This window comes from Biomphalaria glabrata, chromosome 3 (assembly GCF_947242115.1).
Source record: "Biomphalaria glabrata chromosome 3, xgBioGlab47.1, whole genome shotgun sequence".
NCBI classification, from domain to species: Eukaryota; Metazoa; Mollusca; class Gastropoda; family Planorbidae; genus Biomphalaria; species Biomphalaria glabrata.
Genome location: NC_074713.1, coordinates 51,975,240 through 51,994,923, shown reverse-complemented (window position 1 = coordinate 51,994,923; position 19,684 = coordinate 51,975,240). Strand labels below are relative to the sequence as shown.

At 32.8% G+C, this 19,684-nt stretch overlaps 1 protein-coding gene across 2 annotated transcripts in view; it reads right to left on the bottom strand.

Moving 5' to 3' along the window:
• Positions 1–19,349, bottom strand: part of LOC106057232 (leucine-rich repeat-containing protein 9-like) — a 32,748-nt gene extending 13,399 nt beyond the window's left edge. For both annotated transcript variants that reach the window (XM_056022580.1, XM_056022581.1), the window contains exons 1-21: positions 19,085–19,349; positions 17,729–17,947; positions 17,424–17,564; positions 15,745–15,808; positions 14,373–14,443; positions 13,999–14,181; positions 12,036–12,191; positions 9,605–9,652; positions 9,333–9,412; positions 9,062–9,193; positions 7,754–7,939; positions 6,716–6,839; positions 5,656–5,782; positions 5,419–5,479; positions 4,700–4,770; positions 4,478–4,590; positions 3,557–3,714; positions 2,247–2,433; positions 2,008–2,064; positions 1,398–1,529; positions 924–1,190 (exon numbers count right to left, since the gene is read on the bottom strand). In XM_056022580.1, the coding sequence (XP_055878555.1) occupies positions 924–1,190; positions 1,398–1,529; positions 2,008–2,064; positions 2,247–2,433; positions 3,557–3,714; positions 4,478–4,590; positions 4,700–4,770; positions 5,419–5,479; positions 5,656–5,782; positions 6,716–6,839; positions 7,754–7,939; positions 9,062–9,193; positions 9,333–9,412; positions 9,605–9,652; positions 12,036–12,191; positions 13,999–14,181; positions 14,373–14,443; positions 15,745–15,808; positions 17,424–17,564; positions 17,729–17,947; positions 19,085–19,228 (2,721 nt within the window). In that variant the 5' untranslated portion in view covers positions 19,229–19,349. The remainder of the gene's footprint in view (positions 1–923; positions 1,191–1,397; positions 1,530–2,007; positions 2,065–2,246; positions 2,434–3,556; positions 3,715–4,477; positions 4,591–4,699; positions 4,771–5,418; positions 5,480–5,655; positions 5,783–6,715; positions 6,840–7,753; positions 7,940–9,061; positions 9,194–9,332; positions 9,413–9,604; positions 9,653–12,035; positions 12,192–13,998; positions 14,182–14,372; positions 14,444–15,744; positions 15,809–17,423; positions 17,565–17,728; positions 17,948–19,084) is intronic.
• Between the last annotated feature and the right edge of the window lie 335 nt (positions 19,350–19,684).

Genomic DNA, 19,684 nt, shown 5'->3' with positions numbered 1-19,684 from the left:
TATACAAGAAAATTATTTCTGTTGGTTTATGAACAATATCTTTTTAAAACAAATATAAAATCCAATTTAAAGAAACCAAACATAAGTTGTGAACAAAATGTATAAGTGTATTCTCTCAAAAAAAAAAAAGATTCAATCTTTTAATATTTTATAATAATTCCTAAAAGGTTTTATAAATATTTTTATTTGTAAAATTGTTTGTTTTAATGAATGGGAGGAAGATTGTGGATTAATATTTGAAATCATTTATCTATGCTGTCTGAACTAGAGAAATGGATCTGCAATGAATGGTTTAGATTGAGACAGTCAAGTGTGTAGAAATTGGTCAGGAAAAAGAGGTGTGTAGACAGACTAATGAGTTTGCTCCACTAGAGGCTACTAATGGTAATCTTTATTTTTTCACTTTAGGTCTATTAAAAAAAAAAAGCAAAATCTCTCTTAAAAAAAAAAATATAATGACTAAATCATAGCTGTTAAACAAATTATTAATGTCAATTAGTATATAAAAAAAAATTTAATGGTCGTCTGTATATAATTTAGTAATCTAACAACTATGATGTAAAAAAAGTCTTGTATACCTTTATGTAGCCACTTAAGCAGTAATCAGACCATGATAGTATGTTAGTAACTGGACTTTTTCAATAGTTTGATTATTTTAAGTTCCTTTATGTTCTGTTATTTTTATGCAAATCAACAATAATTTATTTTTCTGGACATTCAAACTGAGAAAGTTGTTTATACATCATTGGTAGAAGTTATTTATTAATTTGTCCTGCAGTCTTTCATTGCTAGAGGTCTGGCAAACCATGGTTTGGTCTGCACAAAACATTAAGTCGGATTGAAAATATAGAATTATGTGACATAGTATTATTTATCTATAATCAAAGTACAATCAGGGGGGAAAACTGAAAAAAATGTATAACCTGGGAATACCACCTTGCATCAGAGTCAGCCATTTTCTGAGGTCTGTTTCGGCTTGAGCTGGTAATGATGTGTGCTGAATCACCTAGAGAGAGTGACCTGGGCACTGTCTGGTCAGTCCTAGCAAAGGTCATAATTGACAACTGTGAAATGCGTGAGCCTGCAGCACATCTAAGAGCCAGTGCTGATTCCTCTTCTTCCACCTGTTTCCCATCCAGCGTTTGCAAATACTTGAGTCGACCAATAGTTCTTAACCTCAATTCTTTGGCCTGTGAATTTCAATTTTCATGGTAGGTTATTAAAAAAAAAGCAGTGACAACCAAAAATGCTAAAGGACTAACCAAAAGCATTTAAATTTATTTTAGCACAGGCTAACCATATCTGAGTTTTTATATTTAGTAATATCTGAGTTTTTATATCTATTTACGCATTAACAGAAATAATAATGCTGCTTACACAAAAAAAAAACTGACAACCTTTAGCCATGGGTTATTCCGAAGATCTAGAGTTTGAAGTGTGCTCAAATGTTTTCTCAAAATGGAAAGTTCTTCTCGGGTGTTGACTAGTCTATTCCAGGAAACATCAAGTTCGATTAATTGATACAAACCCTGAAAAGATGAAACATAATAGAATTAATGAACCATGTGATCACAGCCACATTTTTATTCTAAATAATGAACATAAAAGACCTGGTCAGAAAAGAAATTCAAACCACAGAAGAAGCAATGCGCGATCGGTAAAGACCAAATATTTTAAGGCTGAGTTGCTTGACAGAATCAAAAAGTGTTTCAATGAAAATGGCCACCTAACCAATGTTTCAAAAAATGAGGCACATTTTAGTTGTACAATCTGGTTACTAGATGATCCAGGGGTTGCGTGTAAAGACTTTCTGTCAATGTATATATTGACATAAGAACAGAACAGAACAAAGTATGAAGTGATGCAGACCAAGCAAAGAAAATGCAGCCTCCTGAAATAGATTGTCTGGGAGTGGAGCAAACTGGTCAGTGGAATATTGCTGAACCCAAAATATCAGACTTAAGAACTAGGAAAATGTAGCCAATGATAAGCCTATAGTTTATTCACCTTGAGACCATCCAGGGTGTAGATCTTGTTATAACTTGCATCTAATTGAATCAAAGGCTGAGGATTAATACAACAAGTGTAATAGTCTCAATACAATTAACTCATGATTGTAGAAAAAATGGATTTATATATTCCTACATAGTTCAAAGATCTTTATAACGAAAAAACTTTTGCTTATCACAAAAAAAAAATCAGTAAAACTTAGGAAATTACTCCAAATAAAAAAATAACAAACTTGCCATGCCACTCAAGTCATCAAGCCGTGTCAACTCATTAAAACTGACAACCAATCTTTTTAAATGCACCAGCTCTTGCAATTCAGCCAAACTTTCCAGTCCGTTGCCATGGAGATTCAAGTCTGTAATATCATTCAGTGTCCCACAATGTGAAATAGCAAGGAGAAAGTTTTCTTGCAAGCAAGTAATACTGGGAAATGTGCAGACAAAAAAAAAGGCAACTGACATTGGTTTGAAAATCACAATTAAAAAATAAAATCTAACCAGGATTAATAGTATAGAAGAGATACATTTTAAAACAACCTACTTAAGGTGTGTCTTAGTACTAAGCAGAAAACAAAATTAATATTGACAACAAAGACTGCAGCAACTATATCTCTATACATTGGTTTGTCCTGAGCCAGCTATATGTACTTGCAGGTAGAATATTTACTAAACCCAAATTAGTTTTTGAAATGCTGTCTAAGTTACCACAGATAGTAAGAATATGAAAACCTTTTGCACCTCAGAAGTAAGACTATGTGTGCTACTTAGGATAAATGTATAAAATATCTAGAGATATCTTGGATGACTGCAAAACTGATTATGATATGCAAGAGTGGTCTACCAAATTTTGTACTCTTTTCTATCATATATAATCCATTAATCGATTTCGATGAAGACCTCTTCCGTCAACATGGGTCTGAGAGATTGGATCGGCATATAGATGGTGAAGCCTATAAGAGCCAAAAATGTTTGAATGCATAGAGGTCAAGCTATTGCAGCTGGGGATTGCTGTGACTTTCAGTTATTATTATGATGCTTTTCATCTTTCAGTTATTTTCATACCACTTCTTACAGTGTGGCACTATACTGTTCTATCAACAGGCAGTTTATGTTTTAAGCCCCTGGAGGGTGTTGTTTAACCATTTTCTCTGTCCATCTTGAGGTTGCTTTCCTCTTGTTTAATGGCTGTAAAGGAAACTTTGAAAGCTTTCTTTTGACAACCTTGTTTGCTAATGTAGAAATCATGTCATATGACAAGAGTTTTGCTTTTTGCTATGCTCCAATAAAATAATAAACAAGATTTTCAAGTTTTAAATAGTCTTTGTACAACTACATTACATGAGGAAACATTGTTTCTGTTCTCTAAAAAAAATACAGTCATCTCATAGTCTGCATAGACAAAACAATTGGACTGATAAAAAATGTAGTCATTTCATAATGACATAAATAAAGTCTGCTTATCTCACCCCCCCCCCACCCCAAATAAAAGTTCCTAGTTTTTAATGAAGCTTTTTTTATGGTTTCTAAATAGGAATGGAGATAACTACCGTGCTCTGGATCGGATTTCTGGTTCCATTTTGATGATATCACTTTCAGAGTCACTGTCTTCCTGCTCAGATGTTTTCACAACAGTGACAGTACGTCTTTGAGGCTGCTCACTCATGAGGTCATCATGAAAATGTTGAAATGGACAAGGATTCTTGACCTGAACATAAAATTTAAGGCTAGAAAGAACTAAGAAGATCATTGATCTTTTTTTTTCTTAAATTCATAAATTATTCAACCAAGGTTTCTTTTGTTAAGAAAATTTGTTTCCAGTAACAAAAAATAAAATAAAAAAATTTCGTAGTTGAAATTAAAAGATTATAAACATATAGCAGTACAGCAAAACTTTGATGAATAAGTTATATTTCAAATACAAAAAATGATAAGTATAATTAATTTTTTTAATGTTATGAAATAAGTAGATGTTTAAAGATTCATAAAATTATTTTTATTATAGAAATAAATGTGCAATAAAAACAAAACAAACAAAAAAACAAACAACCAAGTATAAATAGATGTCAGGATGATATGTCCCAATGAAAAGCTCAAAATGACAAGTTTCTAAAAAAGTTAAAGATGATATGTTCCAAAAAAGGCTGCAGATGTTCCAATGAAATACTTTAGATGACATGGTCCTAAAAAAAAAGCTGGAACATCATGTTCCTATAAAATGACTTAGATCACATGTTCCAAAGAAAAGCTGTAGATGTCATGTTCCTAAGAAATGCTTTAGATTACATTTTCCAAAGAAAATTTCTAGATGACATGTATCTAATAGAAAAAAACTATCGGGTCTTATTGAAACATGGGCACTTTTTGAAATCTTTTTGTATCATGAAACTGAGAAAAAATTTTAAAGTACTGTAATTGAATACAAAAAATATTAAAAACATATTAAAATCAACATCAGTTTGAACTCTGACCTTTGTGATATACTCAAAGTCTATGATGTATTCTGGAAGAACAAGGCTGTTATCAAATATATACCATTCACACTGCCGAGCACTGCACTCACAACCATCTGATTCAGATTTCTCTAGGGACATTAATTAACAAAACTTGAAATGAAATATTTAACTCAGTTTTAGTTTTAGTTTTTCAAAATAAATTTTCGTTCATGCAAAAAACAAGTTTTTTATTCTTACTTTCTTTAGGAAGACATTTTTTCCTCGGTTTAAATACTGAGTCCATTCTGGGATAGTTCTGCTTTGAAATTCTAATTGAGTAAATAAAGTTGCACTCAATAAGCACAGAAAGTACAAGAGAATTATACAATAGGAGTCATGACAATGTAAATATTGAACAATTACATTCAGTAAGGACAAGATGATGATCAAAATATAAAGTCATGAAAATGTAAAGACTTAAGAGTCCCTCTTGATCTAGAAATAGATTTCAATTTTGTTTGATTTAATGGGCTCATACTAAATTTTAGACTTTATCCACACCATTAAATTGGATGGCTGCCTGGTCATGTGGCATGCACACTGGTGGCTTGTTGTTCAGTTGTCTTGATGGTCCCAGGTTCATATTCCCCATCGTCCTGCTGGAAGTTTGGACTATGAAGCTGATTATCTTCAGCTTTGAAAGAACATCCGAAACATGTAAAACACTTTACATTTAAGAACTACAATAACAACTTTTTTACTTTTTTTAATGAGCCTTTCTGATGCGCCTTCTAAAAAAAAAATGGTACAAGAACAAATATCACTTAGATTAGTTTTTCACTGATATTTTTGTGTGTACACTGTTGGCTTTCAATTTTTTGTTTTATTCCTGCAAGGAAACTGAGGCACTCTACTGTCCAAAGTTTAGTAACACTTTATACAAGCTAATCTTCAATGGTTTTTAAACAAGAACTTACTGCACATTGTCCATAGCCACATCACTTTTACCAAGATGTGCTTTGGCTACAATAAGTTGACCTTGGGAATGATACAAAATTGTATTTTATTAAAGCATAATACACATATTGAGAAAGACATCATACAACATTAGTGTAAAATCACATTCACTGGTGCAACTATGGCTACGACTTATGTCTGGTACTTCCCTAACTGCAAATTATTAAAATTATAAGTAATGCTATTTTCCTACATACCGTATCTGTAGGGGCAATCATCCACAAGATCTTCTGTATTTTTTCTTTCACTACAGTAGGCTATTCTCTTCCTGTCTGCTAAACTGATACTGTTGCTTAATGGGACAGCAGCCTCTTTGTTTAATTCCTGTCAGTGTAAATGTAACAGGGAATTATCTTATGTTATATAATACAGACGTTACTTCAAAAAAAGAAGATGATTATGTCCTACGCGTCATTTCATTAGTCATAAGGTTGTGTACTTGGCTTATAAATATGAACAACATAGATTGGTATTTCAAGTTTTCTGTTTATTGAATACAACTCTTAAAATCATTTACAAGGTCTTTTTTTTTAAGACATAAAGTCAAACTCCTTTAAATGTTTGAAATATGATTTTTTTTTACTCCATACAATGCACTAGTTGATAATACTATTTATCAAAAGAAAGTAACGCTTACATAAAACATTATGCTGGTTATACAGCATTCAGTTCAAAATTCTGTCTATGTATAATAGATTAACCCTAATAAAGATTACTCTTTACATTTTTAGGAGTATCCTAAAAATGGTTTAGCTTTTATGAAACTTTAACTAAATAATTATTATAATTATTATTTATTATATCATTTATAATTATGATTGTCAATCTTGATTCATGGCTGAAATAAATAAAGTTATCCTATATGCAACTGTAATGTAAAAAAAAAAATAAAACTTTCAAATGGGCCAGATGATGAAAAGTTCACATTTGACTGTTGCAAATGATTATGTAGCTAGCATATTGCTGAATACCTACATTTTTACCACCTAATACAAAACACTGATAAATTTCTCTATATTTTTACAAGCTGGGGGGGATGAATGGAAACAAAATATTATGTTGAGCTTTTTATTTTTCAAAAATATATTCAAATAAAATATAAAATATTTCATAAGTCAGTTAGTCCAGGTTTGATTTATTAAAATCTTCCATTAAAAAAAAAAAGAACTAGCATAATAAGAAAACTGAACTTAGATCTAGATGCTTGCAATTGCCTAACCACTTGGCCAACATGTCCCTGTTACTCAAGTAATTTACCTTATAAGTTTCAGCATCCAAAAAACCTTCCTCTGGAATGCGATAGCTCCCAAGTGCTCCTCCTTCCATGACAGGGTCTGAATTCCAGAAGAGATACTCTAAAGACTTTTTGTATGAAGTGTTCCTAGACAAACAAATAAGGACTTTTTGTAAGAAGAGTTCCTAGACAATCTTTTTAATATATGAGTTCTATTACTTCAAAGTTTCAACATTTCTATAAACAAATAAGGACTTTTTGTAAGAAGAGCTCCTAGACAATCTTTTTAATATATGAGTTCTATTACTTCAAAGTTTCAACACTTCTATAAACAAATAAGGACTTTTTGTAAGAAGAGCTCCTAGACAATCTTTTTTATATGAGTTCTATTACTTCAAAGTTTCAACACTTCTATAAACAAATAAGGACTTTTTGTAAGAAGAGCTCCTAGACAATCTTTTTAATATATGAGTTCCATTACTTCAAAGTTTCAACATTTCTATCAAAGTTTCATCTCACATTCTAACAACAGCCTGTGACAAACACCACACAGCATAGTTATACGTTACAGACACTTATTGGCATGACACACTATGACATTAGCAAATGTTTCAAACAAGTTCCAAAACAGTCAATAAGAGCCTTTCTTTTTTGTTCTACTACTTGGGACTTGCAATATATGTGGACGGGAGTGTCTCTCCAAAATAGAGCTCCACAGTCAAAATGAAAAAGTGTTCTACGAGATGAAACATAGTCATTACGACTGAAGGAGGCCAACTTGTGACTAAGCTTAAGTCTCATGAGATGTTTGGTAAACAAGGAGTTTTCACTGGTACTCCCTCTTGACAAAAATAAAAATTAGAACTGCATCATGTATGGGATTTAAAAAAGTTAGCCTAGTGTCCATGGCCTGCTTTTCAAAAAGTTTATAGTATTGAAGTGAATAAGGTATCTTGCTAACAGAATAAAATGCTACAAATTGTAAAGATTTTGAAGCAATAGGATCCTTTGTATAAAATGTAGTGATATTCAAACAGTAGACCACCTCTAAATAATCTTACTTTGCTCCTGGATAGTACTCTCCTTTTGTTGTGTCTGACAGAGCTGAAATAGATTTGTCAAAGCGTGTCCGGAGCATTCGGTTGTGGATTCTAATAATTCTGTGTATTTTTATTCCAACCACTCCAACATTTCTATAGTCGTAGGCACAGAATCGAGACAAAACAAGATCATGACAGCAAGAAAACCTGTCGAAAATAAATAAATAAATAAATATATATATATCTTTTTGAAAACATTTCACTTCATTATAAATATTTATTTTGGATAAATTTTGGATAAATAATAACTATTTTTATCTTATCTTATCTTATATGATACAGACGTTACTTCAAAAAAGAAGATGATTACATCCTAAGTGTCATGCATCTAGTCATGCATATTAACCAATGACCTAAACTCCGCCAAGTTACTGGTTTTCCTGGCTAGCTCAGGCAACCCATTCCATGCTCTAATAGCGCTAGGGAAGAAGGAGCTTTTGTACAAATTTGTCCTAGCATATGGAACGAGGAATGTGCCTTTATCTCTATCTCAACATTAATTCAATTAAGTTATTAAACCATAACTTACAATGCAAAAACATAATCTAATAACACTATATAATGAAATATAATTACTATAATCTAATTAAATATTTAAATAAATAGAAAAGAACATTTTTTATTCCTTATGCAAATACAATTTATTTTTTTATCTTAGTGCTGTTACAACATGATATAGGTTGCCTGTATCAGCCAGTATGAACTAGAAGAACCAATGAGTTTAAATCTGTCTTTAGCATTAATGATTAAATTAACAATAAAAAAGATCGAATATGTAATAATTGTCTGTTTTGAAGGCAATGTGTTATTTATAAAACAAGTCATTGAAACCTTTATCTTTCACTTGAAAATTAATCAATGACTATTTCAAGAACATTTACAGAACAAATATCAAAAAACAACTAACAAATCTGATATGTCCATTGTATCTATACTGTTAGCAGGCATACGTGAGAACATCTAGATATATTATTCTATTTTAACTGAATTTCTCTTGAACATAAAAAAATATTTATATACTCAACTTCAAACACACATACAAATGTCACTGACCATGTATATACAAATGTCACTGACCATGTTTCTACAAATGTCACTAACCATGTATCTACAAATGTCACTAACCATGTATCTACAAATGTCACTAACCATGTATCTACAAATGTCACTGACCATGTATCTACAAATGTCACTGACCATGTATCTACAAATGTTACTGACTATGTATCTACAAATGTCACTGACCATGTATCTACAAATGTTACTGACCATGTATCTGAAGGCTGACCATCCTCAAACCGAACATTGCCGCCTGTCTCCAATTCCACTAAAAGTCTTTTCACCATCATGTCTGCCATCTTGTGCACCCTGACTTCTGACAATTTTAAAAAACTCTTGATCCTAGTAATAGCAAAGAGAATTGATTTGAAAACAGTGTACTTCTTTTTCATTAAATACCAAAATGGCAGACTTCATAAAAGTTAAACTTTTAAAATATTTTTTTTTACTATTAAATTAGTGATGTGTCATTCTAACATACTCATTGGCTTTCTGCTCCCAGATGTTTTTTCTTTCTTCCAGTTTTTGAAGTTTTGCATGAAAAGAAGATTTCACTTTCTCCTGTAAAAAAACAAATTTAAGTATATCTTATATTAAATTAAATTATAAAAAAAAAAAACAAATTATCTGCTCAATATATGCAACATAAGGAAGAGATGCAAAATGTACAATTTCTGTACCAGTTAAAATATTTATTCAACGTACAATGCAGGAAGGGATTTAAAAACTGAGTCTGGTGGGTGTCTTACTTACTGTTTCATTGTCACTAGGGGCTTGGGTTACTTCTAATTCTCTTTTCATCTGGAGAACAAACACAAAAAGAAGACAAAAATAAGAATACAGCAATGAAATTTTTAAAACTTATTTTGATTTCATTGCTTTCAAAATTTCTAATTAATACTTTTTATTAACATCAAATGTCTTACAGACTAGATGTTTTGTTTCTGAATTTCAATTATTAAAATGAATCACAAACACATATGACATAGCGGTACAGAAGGGAAACTCTGATAAAAATTAAGTTTTTATATAAAACCTTTAAATGGGTATTAAGAAAAAATGGCTCTGGAGATCAAAACCAATACTTCCTGTCAACAATCTGATGTGAAAATCACATGATCAACAAAAGTCTATTTCAATAAGACAAATGAAAAAATTCTTTTCTAATCTAATCAAACTGATCTCACACTGTCTTTTTTCTTTATTCTTCAAATTAACTAGTTACAGAATCCAATGTAATCCAGTTTCTTAATCATTATTCTTGGAAGCATTGTTTTCAATCATTATGGTACTTGCTTGCCATGTGTTGGTTAAAGCTATTATAGTTTTGTATGCTTTTCGCTATTACCAAATTTCAAGCAAGCTACTATCGATTATAGTGGAATGGTTACTAATCTATTTTTCTTTTGCTGATTTCATTTTCATCCATATTTCTTTGTTGGTTAAACAGTATTCTTCTGCCGGCAAGGGAGTTGACCTTCTTTTTCCTTTTTAGTTTCCCTTCTTGCATCACGTAAATCAATGATGTCATTTGTGACACACGACTTAATTTCCCTTCACTTTTTCTCTGAGACCTCTGAGACTAACTTATGTAATGCTGGTCTGACAGTCATGTGCAATTCAACAATTAAATGTTGTATTTAATTCCTAGGCTTGTGATTTTTTTTTTTATTTCACAGTCATCAAGATCATGTCATGGTCACTGCCTTTGTCAGCTCTAGGGAAAGGTCTGATTTTAGCTTTGTTGGTGATTGAAACCTTAAAGGAAACAGGATATAGTTGCTCTGGCTGTGTGTTTTGTTGTCTGGTGCGTGCCATGTAGTTATTCTGGTGGGAAAGATATGATGATTATGTCCTATGTGCGTCCCTGTGTCAATCTAGTCATGTATGTTAATCAGTGACTTAACTCTTTCTCTCCGTAATTATTTACCACATTCTGGTGTATTCAACGTTGGTATCATCAGTTAGGAGAGAAAGAGTTAAACTCTGCCAAGTTGTTGGTTTTCCTGGCTGAATCAGGCAACCCATTCCATGCTCTCGTAGCACTAGGAAAGAAGGAACACTTCTATAAGTTTCTCCAAGCATATGGAATAAGAAATGTGCTTTTATCTGTGTGTGTTTCTGAGTATTTTATTAGGTGTCTTTTTTTTTTGTATTTGTAAATTATTGTTCAGTGTTTTGTGCGTTGTTGCACTTTACTTTTGAGTCTTCTGTCCTGAAGTGTATCTAAATTTAATGATTTTATTAATGGTGTCAATTAATGTGAATAATTAATGGTGTCAATTAATGTGAATATTCATTTGTTACAAATCTTATACCTTGATTTTACATCTGTTATAGTTTATTTTATGTGTTGCTGGGTTAAGGGTCCCAAATAGAGAATGCATATTCTAATATTGGCCTAACCAAGGTTGGGTTGCCAAATGTCAGAAGAAGCTGACTCATTTAATTATCTAAGGTAAAACATAACAAAAAGATGGAGCATCTATAAAAGAGATTAAAACCAGTTTATGGTTAGCAGCAGCTGCCAAGAGCAAACTGTGAAACATCTGGAAGAGTAACACCAGCTTTTACGAAAAACTAAAACTGTGTTCTTTGTTTGTGATCTCTGTACTCCTATATGGTTGTGAGAGTTGGGCACTAAACCCTGAGGCTGAAATAATTCAAGCCTTTCAGAGTAATTGCTACAGAAAAATACAAACTATCAGATACTAGGAAAAGAAGACAAATGAGTTTGTACAGTTACAAGTCAATACTCTGGCTTGCAAATATGAGGAGCTCTTCAGAGATAAAGAGATGAAAACTGAGATGGTTGGGTCATATTGTAAAACATGTTTCATTGTCAAAAGTCTTCCTTCAAATTTCACTTAAGATTTTTTATTTTGAGCTTGACTCAAATATTCCTTATCTTATCTTATCAAATACAGTATTCAGTAGAGAGTCGACTAAATAAATAGATGGTACATGAACATTTTGCACACAGTTTTAAGTAGAAATCCTTAGATGGACTGTTAACAAAAGTTTATGCTTAGCTCAATGAAGACTCCTTGTGAAGCTTTAGAGGAAATAATTAGAATGAGAACTAATTCACCATTAGCATCTTCATAAAGAAGGAATTGATTTTTTTAAATGTTACTTTTTAATAACTAATATTGATTTCTAAAGCATAAAAAAATTATTATACCTCTTTTATGACAAAATTTAAAATTCTCAATTTGCTTTCGGGCTTCTCAAGTAACTCCTTACTGGCCAATTCCAGTCGCATCAGAAGATCAGTCATATTACGCTTAATGGTTTTGGCCCTCATGTTGTAAAACATTTTCTTTTTGTTGACAGTAGCCTGAAAAGGATGATTGATGGGTCAAAAAGATTGATGGGTCAAAAAGATGATTGATGGGTCAAAAAGATTGATGGGTCTAAAAGATGATTGATGGGTTAAAAAGAAAGATTGATGGGTCAAAAAGATGGGTCAAAAAGATTATTGATGGGTTACAAAGATAATTTAATGGAATGCAAAATTGAAATTGATGCAAAGGAGGGGGAAAATAGTTCATCTTAATGTTTAGTGATCATATCTAAAGAGACACCCCAGCTAGTTCATCTTAATATTTAGTGATCATATCTAAAGAGACACCCCAGCTAGTTCAATTAATGTTTAGTGATCATATCTAAAGAGACACCCCAGCTAGTTCATCTTAATGTTTAGTGATGATATCTAAAGAGACACCCCAGCTAGTTCATCTTAATGTTTAGTGATCATATCTAAAGAGACACCCCAGCTAGTTCATCTTAATGTTTAGTGATCATATCTAAAGAGACACCCCAGCTAGTTCATCTTAATGTTTAGTGATCATATCTAAAGAGACACCCCAGCTAGTTCATCTTAATGTTTAGTGATCATATCTAAGAGACACCCCAGCTAGTTCATCTTAATGTTTAGTGATCATATCTTAAGAGACACCCCTGCTAGTTCATCTTAATGTTTAGTGATCATCTAAAGAGACACCCCAGCTAGTTCATCTTAATGTTTAGTGATCATATCTAAAGAGACACCCCAGCTAGTTCATATTAATGTTTAGTGATCATATCTAAAGAGACACCCCAGCTAGTTCATCATAATGTTTAGTGACCATATCTAAAGAGACACCCCTGCTAGTTAATCTTAATGTTTAGTGATCATCTAAAGAGACACCCCAGCTAGTTCATCTTAATGTTTAGTGATCATATCTAAAGAGACACCCCAGCTAGTCCATCTTAATGTTCAGTGATCATATCTAAAGAGACACCCCAGCTAGTTCATCTTAATGTTTAGTGATCATATCTAAGAGACACCCCAGCTAGTCCATCTTAATGTTCAGTGATCATATCTAAAGAGACACCCCGGCTAGTTCATCTTAATGTTTAGTGATCATATCTAAGAGACACCCCAGCTAGTTCATCTTAATGTTTAGTGATCATATCTAAAGAGACACATCAGCTAGTTCATCTTAATGTTTAGTGATGATATCTAAAGAGACACCCCAGCTAGTTCATCATAATGTTAAGTGACCATATCTAAAGAGACACCCCTGCTAGTTCATCTTAATGTTTAGTGATCATCTAAAGAGACACCCCAGCTAGTTCATCTTAATGTTTAGTGATGATATCTAAAGAGACACCCCAGCTAGTTCAACTTAATGTTTAGTGATCATATCTAAGAGACACCCCAGCTAGTTCATCTTAATGTTTAGTGATCATATCTAAGAGACACCCCAGCTAGTTCAACTTAATGTTTAGTGATCATATCTAAGAGACACCCCAGCTAGTTCATCTTAATGTTTAGTGATCATATCTAAGAGACACCCCAGCTAGTTCATCTTAATGTTTAGTGATCATATCTAAGAGACACCCCAGCTAGTTCATCTTAATGTTTAGTGATCATATCTAAAGAGACATCTCAGCTAGTTCATCTTAATGTTTAGTGATCATATCTAAAGAGACATCCCAGCTTGTTCAACTTAATTTTTAGTGGTCATTTTTAAAGTTAACTCACCCCAGCTAGTTCAACTAAATGTTTAGTGGTCATTTAAAAAAAAAAAAGTTAAATCACCTCAACTAGTTCAGCTAAAATATTAAATGATCAAATCTAAAAAAAAAAGTTAACTCACCTCAGCTAGCTCAGATAAATGTTTAGTGGTCATATCTATTGTGTCAAGAGAAACCAGTTTGGGCAGATGAAAGAGAACATGTGTTGAGTAATTGCAGAGCTGACTGGCAGGAGAAGGCTGGTACAATGGATCTTTCAGACTTAGCCGTGTCAATTTTTGCAGTTTAACCAAACAAGTCAAATCCTTAAGAACAATTAATGAGGTTAACTTAAACAGTAACTAGCATGCCAGCAACTATAGTTATAGCTGCTGCTTTTTTTTTAATAATTTAAATTTTTTTAATGCCCAGATAGAGGCTAATGTAGACTATTTATTAAGAGAACTTGAAATAACTAGTATTGCACCTACTTAGCAAAGCAAACTGAATTGCTTACCCTTAAAGATAATAGTGGATTGCCTGACAGGTTGAGGTCCTCTAAGTGAGTATTCTGAGATAAAGAATTCCCTACAAAAAAGTAAATTTTCACCAAGAAATCAAGATATATACTTTTTTTAGTCCATAATATTTTAACATGTAGGCTCTAAACACATTCATCCACTCTTTTCCAATTGATAGTTTTCCTACCCAGCCCACCACAACATAATTTTTTACCATTGTGGCCAGATATTTTTTCTACTTTTGTCATAGATCTTTTGCTCCATTAGGAAATAGTTTTGTTCTCCAAGTCAATTATTGGCCTCCTTCAGTCATAGAACCATGGATTATCTCATAGAGAACTTTTTCATGTGACTGTAGAGCCCTTATATCCTGAAGAGAAATTACTGTCCACATACAATGCAGACCTTTTAGACCTTTAGACCTATAGGACAGATGATCTAAAAGTCATCTGTTTCTGTGGCCCACAGTTAACAAGTGTGTCATGTGGCCAGCACAATGACCAACTGCCTTTACCTTTCCTTAACTAATGTCAGGTAACTGTTTAACTCTTTCTCTCCTAACTGACGATACCAACTTTGATTCCACTAGAATGTGGTAAATAATTATGGAGAGAAAGAGTTAAGCTGGGAGGACTCAGATGCAACCTAAAGATACTGAAATTAAAAATCCCAGTCTTGGATTCAAACCCAAGACCTCTCAGGTCTGAAGCCAAGTGCTTTACCACTCAACCTACGCTCTGCCTTATTAGTAGAGGACCCAGCCATTTTTCATTTGGATCACTTTTCTTCCAGAGCAAAGGTCTCTGCTTTTCACTGTCCATAGCTTTCTTCAAACACTATCTATCACAAATAGTGTGGTCTAGAGCTATGTCCACCTCATAGTCAATTTAAATGTCCACTAAAGCTAAAAAAATGTGATAACGTGAAAAGAACTCTAGACTAATTTTCTAACAACCTAAATGCTCTAACTTTATATATTTAAAGAGTAACAAAATCTGATGACCATTAGGACTATTACAAGATCACTGGAGTTTACAATAAAACAAGTAGTGAAAGATTTACAACACAAACCTAAGGCTAGAATTAGGAAAACAGTTTGATGATATTGTCACAGTTCAATGTAGCATTGTTACACATTACTGATGATCATCAGTGATGTAGGTTATGGGCTGAACTAATTTGAAAGAGAAACTTTTCTGTTACTACAATTGATTGCAAGATAATGTCCATGGTATTAACCTTGTTTTATGACCAAAAAAAATTGACGCTGGCTCATGACAACTATTTGGACCCAAAAATGTTTTGCACACAGTACACATTACTATAAATAACTAAAAAACAATCATCATAAACAAAATGAAACCTTACCTATTTTCTCTATTAAATTCTCAGCTAAATTTAATTCTTTTAGTTTCAATAACTTGTCAATATTCTGAAACAAACATTTTCAATACATTTCACACAGATTCTTTCAGTCTTAAAACAAAAACAAGTAACATACATTAAAAGTTTCTTTTTAAAAATCCAATCCACCTTTAAAAAGCTGGTGGTGGCCTATAAACGCTCCTTATTTTTTGTTTTTCGTAATGCTTCCTTATTGCAAGGAGTTTATCCAGTGAACTCTGCAAAATCAAGCTCTTCTAGTAACAGTTCAGCTCATTTCTACATATTGTTACGTATTTCTGATCTTCTGACTGAATGTACTAGTAGACACACAAATAAAAACACTGCAATGAACTTGACGACTCAACTTTCAGCTTCATGTAACTTGATTGACTATTAACTATAACAATTCGTCACTGTAACAAGTAGCGTAGAAGACTGTACAATATGCCAGTTTACAGTTAGCTATACTTTGTTGCTATTCATCTCTTCTCTTCTTGCATCAAGCTGTATTCCACATAACAGACCACCGACACACCAGTGTTGCTCCAGGTTTCCCAAAGCTGAACCAAGTCATACTCAAGTCTACCAAATCAGAGCCGTACATGTCTTACATCGGCTGTATCGACTGTAACGGCTCAAGTCCACTGTAGTTTGCTGCATAGACTTTAACGACAGTAGTCCACTCCAGTTAACTCTACCCTAGTTAACTTACATCGAGTCGTACACATCTCTCTTCTACAGTCTCACACAGTAGACAACAGTAACGACGACTGTACCAAAGACTTTACCGACGACTTCCTATGACTCCATACGACTGACTTTCACATTAACTCTCTGGCTTATATAGAGTCCCTAATCGCTTCTCCAAAGTTGCACAAACACTGCTAGTGTCTTCTGGAACAACATGTGAGGAAATGTCACATCCTGTCTTTGTTTATACATGTAGATTCCAGAGAACATCCGCTGCAGTGTCATCTTTCCGGGGTCACACGTAGTGACCTCTATCTGTCACTGGACATTGTTTGTACCTTCTGGAACAACACGTAAGGACACGTCACATCCTGTCTTTGTTTATACATGTACATTCCTGAGAATGCTGAGTTATCTCACCGGGGTCACACGTTAACCTCTTCCTGTCACTGGTCATTTGTAACAATATGAAGGTGTACAAAATGTTCAAGTACCGGTATATATATATCTAATTATTCAACTCTTTATTGAGTACAAAGAAACATTTAATTCAAGTTCACTAATTCTTGCTGAAGGCGTGTTCAAAATAAAAGACATAAGCCAAATTTTATTTTAAGATGATAGTTAGAAAAATTATAATGGTCAAACCAGAGTTTTCATTTTTTTTCCAAGAAAGTTGGACCTAATTGTTCCAATTAGGTAATTATTTTTTTGCAAAAAATATAGATAAACTGTTGAAAGTCATTAAAGCCATTTTCAAAATACTATCCATCCACATTTTGAACCCAGAAAAATGTTTGCAAGTGAATAAGAGGAACTGTAAAAAGGAAGCAAAAATAAACCCAGAAAAGCTTGTTTGCTCAATTCTTACTTCAACTGGAAATAATACTATTAAGAATAACACAAAATACAAGTTTAATTCTAAGCAATTACATTCAAATAAAATAAAAACACACAACAAAATAACTAACCTCAATTTCTTTTATTAAATTATTGTTTAGCCAGAGAACCTTCAATTTGACCAGATGTTGAATATTCTGGATTTCAGTAATTTTATTACCATAAAGATACAGTTTTGTTAAGCATTTGCACTTGTCCAAACCTTCAATTCTCTAAAAAGAAATGAAACATTTCATTAATATTTTTGGTTAACAGAAATATTTGAAGAAAATATATAAAATTTATATTTATAGATCTACTTTTTACTTATCAATAGTGTTGTTTTTTTTAATTTTTAACTTGTTTATTTTCATAAAAATAAGTATAAGATACTAACTGTAAGTTTACACTCGGCCACCCAAAGCTCTTCAAGAACACATAAGTCATTTAGTCCCTCTAACCGTGACACACTTTGACCGATGACCGTCAGTGTAGTTAGGTTGGGAAAATGATGCATCCCAATAAGTCGGGGGTAGCCCGAAAAAAACATCTCCAAAACTGTTGTCTGTGGCCCTTCAGCATAGAGCTTTTTAAAGTTAATGCCATTGTTAAGACACTGAAAAATATATAATAAATTATGCAAAGTTAAACAATTTTGATTAACTGTCGTAAAAATTCTAGAAATTAGTTCAGTTGATCTCAAATCAATTCCTTCTTAGTCTTTTTTCTCAATGAGTTGTATAACTGTCACCTTTGATGAAGTCCAGTAGGGAATCGGCGCCGACAGGCGCCGTTCATCCCGTTGGTAGTTAGAAAGGCTTTTATCCAACCACCAGGCCTGTCTGAGGGCACCCAGCGGTAGACGGCCATATCGATTGATTGGGCCAGACCGGGCCGTGCCTCCAGACCTCCAGAGCCTATTTGTGCACTTTTGATATGGGTTGATAGTTGATACCCAGAAGATGGGGAAATTAAAATTTGATGGATCTAGAAACCATATTTAAAGTAATATATGGAGAAAGCATTATTATCTAGTTACATAACTTAAGACCTGCAAATTGGCAGAACATCCAATCATATGAAAAAATATTTTCTTCAATAATTAATTGTAGGAATGAGCAAGGAATACATTTTTATTGAACAAGTTTTTTCAGCCTTACTACTAACATATTCTTTTAATAGGACCAAATTGTTTAAGGTCTGCGAATTAGAAAAGCCATACACACCATTGTCATTATGTTATGCACTGATGCTGAAGTTACCTAGATACATCAGTGCTCCTAAAAGCCCACCATTATATTCCATTGGAAATACAGAAAATGTTAGTCAATTATACCAATATAATGTTCCTACAACTCAACTGTATTAGGCTAATTGGTACTATTAAAAGTAATAGAATAATTAGAACTTTAGAATCAGTCTGAAAGAAATGTAAATACTTAAAAGTTAAATAGTTTAAAATAAAATAGATCTAAATATAGATCTTCTTATCTTATATAATACAGACGTTACTTCAAAAAAAGAAGATGAATACGTCCTACGTGTCATGCATATTAGATCTAGTCAATCAAGTGATATTGCGGCAATATAGCCTTAAGTAGGCCTAGTGCCTTGCCTTAAGGCTTAGATTTAGGCTGTCTAGTCTCTGGATATAGTTATAGATCTAGTCTTGTTAACTCTAAGTAGTATATAAGGTAAAACATTTGCAAAATTAACCCAGAACTAGACTCGGTCTATACCGTGCATAACCTACCACTTCTCTCAGAATTTCTTCATCATTGCTTCTAAACGACAATTGTGGTCTTGGAGATTCTTGTTCAGCATTACTTTCACTAGTTTTGGAATTGTCTATAATCACTGACGCAGTATTTTTTGTGTCTCCACTTAAAGCACTCATGGCTTTAACCCTTTAAAAAAAATTAGATCTATTAGCATCTAGTCCTACACCATAATAACGCTTCTTTACCACAGAAGTTTTCAACTACGATGTCCGCCATATTAGAAGCGAAAAACTTGAAGACGATTGGGTCGTTTATGTCATATGCCGCAGCTATTACCATAGCAATATAAGCCAATATTAGATCTAGACCTCTATATTTACTGTCTGGAACACTCACTGTCACGTCTGTCGTGTTTATCTACACACGACACGGCCGATCACAAAGACTAAAATAATAGAAAATAAAAACTAACCAGCGTAATTATTAAATTAACGATAGATCAAATTTTTAATTTGTTTATCAAACATGCGACCTGTATTTAAAATAAACTCCGTCGTAAATTTGGAATTTTAAATTTCCAAAACTAAAGGCAGTAAAGCAGTACGTAGAATCGTAAATTTTAGTCTATTATT